The sequence below is a fragment of the Zingiber officinale genome, chromosome 4B (genome assembly GCF_018446385.1).
Source record: "Zingiber officinale cultivar Zhangliang chromosome 4B, Zo_v1.1, whole genome shotgun sequence".
In the NCBI taxonomy this organism is placed as follows: Eukaryota; Viridiplantae; Streptophyta; class Magnoliopsida; order Zingiberales; family Zingiberaceae; genus Zingiber; species Zingiber officinale.
In genome coordinates this window covers 94,861,053-94,868,908 of record NC_055993.1, presented here as the reverse complement: position 1 = coordinate 94,868,908, position 7,856 = coordinate 94,861,053, and the positions used below count along the sequence as shown (strand labels likewise).

Genomic DNA, 7,856 nt, shown 5'->3' with positions numbered 1-7,856 from the left:
ATATTATTAGCCAAATATAACTTTGGTCATTAAAAATATTACAGGGAAAATAAATTTGATCAATAAAAAAATTAAATATTATCATTGAAATCTAACTTTAATTAGTAAAAATTAAATATTACTGTCAAATCTTACATTAGCTAGTAAAAAACTATATATTACCTACCAAAGTTAACTTTAGTGAGTAAAAGATTAATATTACTGGTCAAGATTTATTTCAGTGGGAAATTATAATTATGTACCCACAAAAATTTATTTTGGCTGGTAAATTTAAATGCTTAACGGTCAAATTCATTTTGGAAGGGAAACATACTCCAATAAATCCGTTTTTTTTTCTAGTAGTGACACCAACAATTTCTACACAATCAATTATGATCATATGTTCATTTAAAATACATTATGTATCATCGAATTTCTTTAGTTTGTTTTAATTATTGAAATTTTATTTTAACTAGGTCATACCACTCTTTAATAAGCAAAAGCAACATAAGATAATGACGTTATTGTGAAAACTAGCAAATTACAACCAACTGCTACATATTATATCTACTACTTGTTAATTTCTATATAATCTATCGTTATTCAATAATATTTATTTGAAATGTATGAGTGTCCTGAAATCTCTTTAGTTTGTTTTTTCATTGAAATATTATTTTACTCAAATTATCATTTTTTAATAAAATATAATTAATATAAAATAACGATAGTATTATAGAAGTTAGTAACTGTTATATAGTAGCTCATAACCAGCTGCTGCAACCTAAATCCTAAAATCTTGTTCAGAGATATTTTGGCTAATTTATTTTAAAGGGGAACTCATTTGACATTAGTTGGAAAAGGGTTAATTTATCAAATGATAAACACCCTTTTTATCTTTGTCCGATCTCTTTTTAGTTGTTATGGGCTATTTAAAATATTCCGGGCATTTGGGCCCAGCCCAAGGGAGCGGTCCATTTCTATATCAGGCCTTCTTCCGCTTGTTCACGGCCCAATAATAATGCATAGTCCCCACTATAAATAGTATGTATTGAGGTTTGTTCTTGTACTGCTTGTTCCTTCTTCTCCAATTCTCGATATCTCTTCTGTTTCTCCCCATTCCGGAACCGGAACCCTAGTCCCAAGTATTGGAATAGGGAGGCGAAACTCGGCGCAAAGATGGTTCTCGCGCAGCTCGGCGGGAGCATCGCCCGCGCGTTGCAGCAGATGAGCAACGCGACGATCATCGATGAGAAGGTGCTCAGCGAGTGCCTCAATGAGATCTCGCGCGCGCTGCTGCAGTCTGACGTGCAGTTCAAGCTTGTCCGAGACATGCAGGCCAACATCAAGCGGATCGTCAACCTCGACGAGCTCGCCGCGGGGCACAACAAGCGTCGTATTATTCAACAGGTATTCTGATAGAAGTGAATTGGTGATCTAGGATAAGCATAACTGATCGTTGTGTATGTGCGTGTGTTTTTTTGGGTTCCTTTTGCGCTTATAAAAGATCTTACGGTTAAAAGTTCTCGTGGGAAAAAGCAGGTGCTTAACCATATATTTGGAATTAGGATTTGTTGGATTTTACCATGAATGATTTATGCGTTCTAGTTTGAATTGATTTATTTACATTATTGCTTCTATGTTTCCTGGGTATGGAGTCTTTTCGTGGCGTCTATGTTCACCTCTGGGAGTATCGAGTATCTGCAAATAGAATAGTGATGGATGGGAAATGCCCGGTTTTGTGCCACCATGTTGGTACACGGTTTCATTTTTTCGTTAGCAGTTGATCATTGAGAGGAGCCGGGATTATATTTCTGAAACTTGTGATATCCCTGCATAATTGGTGCTAATATTCTTAAGGGTTAATACTTCCCTTCTATGTTTCCTGAGGGCAGTGTTTTTGTTTTTATTTTTATTTTTTTATTGCTGAAGTAGTGGTTTCCATGGAAGAAGACAAGCCCAGAGTCAAGCTTTTGTATACATGAAAGAGGTCTAAATTGCTTATGATTTTTCACTGCAAATCTTAGCAGGACAACGAATGATAACAATTTCTTTTCTGTGTTTACTGTATTTTTCATGTTTTTTTTAGTTTCCTTTTTTTGTGGTTTTGGTTTGGCATGGATATGATTGTATACTTTATGCTTAAGAGGATTGAGAAATTTAAAACACAAACACAAAGTTAGTTCTCCTGAGACAAAATTGTTCAGTTGGGTTGTAGGGCCAAAAACAAGGTTTCAAATCTTAGGTTGTACTGAAGTTTTAATTTTTGATGGGAACGATATTCTTTTGGTGTGTGTTGACATTCCAATGTATGATGTCGGAAGCAAATTAGATGTGGAAGGATGAAGGAAATGAAGAAGAAAAAGAAGATAACCAACTATATACTTAATTTCGGACAATGTTCCATTTAGAATAGTAACATTATTTTGTATGGACATCAGTTATCATAATTCATCTTAACATGTGTTGAATCATGCCAAATGGTGTTGAGTGTTGACATTACATGATACTCATTGACATAATTGACAGTGACACATGAGACATTACATATGTCGAGTAGTATTAAGGTTGTGGTAATTTATCAGAACAATGTGTTTGGATCTGATGCCCTACATGATATGAGTTTTCATTTATGAATAGATGAAAATAGAAACATTAGGAGTACAATAAAAATGATTAGATGAAATAAATTGGTTAAAAATATGTGCATCTTTGAATGCAATGAGTAGATTCTTTAGATAAGTTGATCAATTAGATTTAGAAGGTGCAAGGGATAGAGGTAGGCCCTACATCGATAGCTATGCCATTATCATAATTTGCTGTGCAATGAGTATTTGGTATTTTCCACGACTCACCATGTAAAAACATATTTTTGCATAAAAAATGAGAAGGATTCTAAATGCACATTATTTAATTGCTCACTATTTTATCTTCCTTTTCCCCAAAATTCGTTTTTGTGTACAGTGTCTGAAAATTACTCTTAACACTGCAGTCAATCTAAACAAATGATTTGGCATTTTGAATTGTTATTTTTACACAGGTCTGTTGTTAGCTGATTCTGTTTTTTGAATCATTCTTCCAATTCTAATTGCAAAAATAATTTTTGTTGTCGTCAGGCTGTTTTCAATGAGCTATGCAAGATGTTGGATCCTGGAAAACCTTCTTTCACTCCCAAGAAGGGAAAGACTAGCGTGGTAATGTTCGTCGGCCTCCAAGGTAAAACAATAATTGGCACTTCAATTGACACCTGTATCATCATAATGGTCAGAGTTACAGTATAAATTTATTTTGCTTGGGATGCTTTTCACAAATAACTCAGGTTTGTGCTGTTGCCAATTAATTTTCTTCAATGACTTGGATAAAAAAAAAGACAAAAGAGTGAGCCACCACAATTACAGAATATATGATATATCGACAACAAGACATGCAACAAACAACAGTTTGGTTGTTTAATATGAATATGCATTGGATTTCCAGTGTCTTTTGATTTATTGATTCTTGCTCGAGTTTGTTTATTTTAACACCATGGCAATCATTGGTCACGTCTACTACATTTTGTACAAAAATCAATGCATGAGGTCACATCACTATGCAATCCTAATATCCATTATTATCCCTATAGAAACATAGATTTTTTTCCCCTGACTAGGACTATGGTTTCATTAGCCTTAAAGGAGCAATCCAAAAAATGGAAGCAAGGATTCTGCTGAGTGTATGATTTAACTTTCCTTGGAGGCCAAACAAAGTAGATTCTGGGATTTTGTTGAATCCTTTTATGGGATTTTAGATTTCCATTCAACCTCAAGACAAAGTGAGATTTTTTATGTTTAGCCCTGGAAGTACAATTTTCTTTTTCCTCCTTTATAAGGCATCTTGTAACTGACATGCTATTTGTTTGTTCAGCTCCACCAGTTTGAGCAACTTATTTTATATGTAAACTTTAGCTCATCATCTCAGAGTTGTGAGTCCCACATTCCCAACTCTTTGTTACCAACACATGTCCGAATCCAACATAGGTAACACTTTAGATTATCTATGCTTAACATCTTGTGCATTTACTAGAGTTCAGAGGGATAATTTTTCACACACACTCATATAGGACTGACATAATATCAATGACTAAATACTCCACCGGCTAAGCTTATAATTATCACCTCTAAGACTAACACTCCTTAGGCTGGAGTAAAGATATTGATGTATGCCTAGTAGATATAAAGTCGGTAATGGTCTTCAGAAAATACTTTGACTGAATTGAGCCAATCTTTGGTACAATTGGCAAAATGAATTCTCCTCAAACTGAATTTTGAAGATACCTTAAGGATTCAAAAGTTTCAAAGTGAAGTGGCAAATCATCAAGGGTTCTACAAAAAGAAGGGATATTGGGATAGAAACCGATTACGCTGAGAGTCAAAGAGAACAGAAAGGTCGTTGAAAAAAATGGTAAATTGGTTGGGGAAGGAGGTTATGCTGTTGCACTAAACCATGCCCCAGTCAGCCGATTGAAAAAGTCTAACCTTAGGAGAGAGCCCACTAACCCAGTTGAGAGGGATAAATTTATATTGTGTTTATCGAAAAGAACTATTACACCTGTATTGATATGAGTGACATAATAGATGACTAAAGAGACAACCTATACTTGTAACGCTTTGCACTGACCTGTAGTATGTATGTGTGCTTTCCCCTTAGAATTGGTTCTATGTTCACACAACTTCTTGTGTCACTTAAGACTTTGGTTTCTATCAGGTTCTGGAAAGACAACAACTTGTACAAAATATGCATATTATCATCAAAAGAAGGGATGGAAACCTGCATTAGTTTGTGCTGATACATTTAGAGCTGGTGCTTTTGATCAATTAAAGCAAAATGCAACAAAAACCAAAATCCCCTATTATGGAAGGTATTGTTTCCAGAAATTGTTGATCTTTTCTTATTCTCCTCTAAGCTGCTCCATTTTAGCTTATTGTTAGCAGTCTTTGTTTGGAACAACTTGAATTTTTTTTGTTCAGTACAACAAATATTGTGTTTCCATCAGCACAATGGGTGTTGATGGTGATCTAATAATTGAATAATCTTTTACAATTTACTGATCTTTTAGAAGCTTAGAAGCATGGGATTGTTGAATATGGTGATAGCATGAGATAGTTGAATATAGTGATACATCAAATATAGTAAAAGAAGTTTAGAAGCATGAGATAGTTAAATATAGGGACAAAAATAGTGATTCAGCCTGTCCAGCAAGCTAATTGTATATTGTAACTTGTATCTATTTTGTTTTGTAACTGCATGTGGTATGATGCTGTTCTTGTCTATGCACTTTAAGTCTTTGCTCAGCATATTTAATAATCTCTTATTCTCTATGATCACTTGATGCTACAGCTATATGGAATCAGATCCTGTAAAAATTGCTGTTGAAGGAGTTGAAACATTTAAAAAAGAAAATCGAGATTTGATTATTGTGGACACAAGTGGACGACACAAACAAGAGGCTGCTTTGTTTGAAGAAATGCGTCAAGTGTCAGAAGCAACGGTATATATTGTTCTTTCTATTTCATATACACATCCAAGTGTTGCTTAACATGTTAATACCTTGTTCCTTGTTTCTCAGAAACCCGATCTCATCATATTTGTCATGGACAGTAGTATTGGTCAAGCAGCATTTGATCAAGCCCAAGCCTTCAAACAGAGTGTAGCAGTTGGAGCTGTGATTATCACTAAAATGGATGGCCATGCAAAAGGAGGTGGTGCACTTAGTGCGTAAGAACTCTTTGTTACACTTACCTGACTGGAGTATAATTTGCAAACTTTGGGCAGTATATTGTTTTTCCATGAACTTTGATCAATGTGTTATATGCTTTGGTTTTTCTGTATAATATTATTGCACCCTCTGGTGGGCAACCTTAATCACTAGTTATCTATCTTCAATCAGTGTTGTCGTGATATAAACTTGTATGAATACTTCATATCCAACACTAGCTTCTAGTTTTTTTTATATGTTTTTAAGGAATCATAGTGTTGAGACTAAAGTTAAATTTAGGTGCAACAAGCTCAAATTGTCACGCTTGTACATGATTGAATAATTTCTGTTTATTAACATGCGTTATGGTTGTTTGTTGAAAATCTCTTCATTGTATCAGACATTGATTAAATATTGCTAGTATACCCACCAACTTAGTGGATGAGGCATTGTCCTCTTCGCCAACATACTACTGGTAGATCTTACAAAAAGTCATCTCATGCGCAAAAACCATGTATCTGTAATGCAAATTAAAATGAAAAACTGAGAAGTCAAGACGAGTCTTAGAAATCTATCAATTGGATCATGGTCAATGAGAGTTCTTGTTTTATCATGTTGCCTTAGTACTAAACTCTACAAATATAGTTTCTTCCATCAAACATTTATGATGTCCATCCTCTTTGCAGTTTTTGGAATAGGCACCTGTTCTGTAACTACTTTTCCATCTTTCTCCTTTTCTTTTTAAAAAGTGTCTGTCTTCACTTGAGGGTTTATGAGATTTTCTGCTTTCCTTTCCAAGTCATTTTTTTCTACTTCACTTTGCATATCATAACTAGCTTTTATTGCTGGTTTTTCTCCCTTTGCAGAGTCGCAGCCACTAAAAGCCCTGTCATATTTATCGGAACTGGAGAGCACATGGAGGAGTTTGAAGTCTTTGATGTGAAGCCATTTGTTAGTCGTCTTTTAGGTGTAGTGATATTCATATTACTCTGATGCTTGCCACTATCCTTGTGTGGTGACTGATAATGCCGACTCTTCACCATTTTGTAGGTATGGGTGATTGGTCTGGATTCATGGACAAAATTCATGAAGTTGTGCCCACAGATCAGCAACCTGAGCTTTTGCAGAAGCTTTCCGAAGGAAGTTTTACTCTCCGACTTATGTACGAGCAGTTCCAAAACATCCTCAAAATGGGCCCTATTGGACAGGTCTGAAAATAATTTTGCTTGTATCGACGACATTATTCTGTTATTTATTATGATTCTTTTTGAAACGACCATTAATTTCAATTATTCATCCTATTAGTGCAGTTGCTACATCATACTAGTCTTGGACTGAACTGTTATCGTTTACCGGTCGATATATTCTTTCATGTTTTTGTCTTTCATGCCCTGCATTCTAATCCCGTTCCAGTAAGATATGGTTCCATTTGTTTTCCAGATCTTCTGATCAGCGCTATGTTGCATTTAGGTCTTTTCTATGCTACCTGGATCTAGCTCAGAGTTGATGCCGAAAGGTCATGAGAAGGAAAGTCAAGCAAAAATCAAGCGTTACATGACCATGATGGATTCCATGACAAATGCAGGTAACTATGATAATTAATACTACAATATTGGATAAACTCTTATTCCTCGTTTCTTCCGTGCAACTCAGAGTTGGACAGCACAAATCCAAAACTGTTTAATGATTCCCGTATTATGCGGATCGCAAGGGGCTCAGGCCGGTCGGTCAGAGATGTCATGGAGATGATGGAGGAATACAAGCGCCTAGCCAAAATTTGGAGTAAGATGAAGGGACTAAAGATCCCAAAGAAAGGCGATATGAGTTCTTTGTCTCGAAATATGAATGCGCAACACATGAGTAAGGTCTTGCCGCCGCAAATGCTCAAGCAGATAGGCGGCATGGGCGGTCTTCAGAGCTTGATGAAGCAGATGGGATCGAAAGACATGGGTGGGTTAGGCGGAATGTTGGGACGAGGAGACAAATAGAATTTTTTGACCCAGAGGATCATGACTTTTGTTTACAAGACAATGTTTAGGTTTAACGGAGAATGAGCTTTGGAATGCTGTGAAAGTTTTTCTGATAGAGGATCCTATAGCCATACAGCCCAACAAAGCCTATTATATATATGCCTTGTTGGGCTCAA

The 7,856-nt window shown here is 35.6% G+C and overlaps 1 protein-coding gene across 1 annotated transcript; it reads left to right on the top strand.

Moving 5' to 3' along the window:
• Positions 1-1,048: 1,048 nt before the first annotated feature.
• LOC121975577 (signal recognition particle 54 kDa protein 2-like) lies at positions 1,049-7,776 on the top strand. The gene is made up of 9 exons (XM_042527305.1): positions 1,049-1,386; positions 3,093-3,192; positions 4,720-4,873; positions 5,353-5,503; positions 5,582-5,730; positions 6,577-6,677; positions 6,761-6,918; positions 7,181-7,295; positions 7,364-7,776. The coding sequence occupies exons 1-9, from the start codon at positions 1,156-1,158 to the stop codon at positions 7,696-7,698; spliced, it is 1,494 nt and encodes a 497-aa protein (XP_042383239.1). The 5' UTR covers positions 1,049-1,155; the 3' UTR covers positions 7,699-7,776.
• The last annotated feature ends 80 nt before the right edge of the window (positions 7,777-7,856 follow it).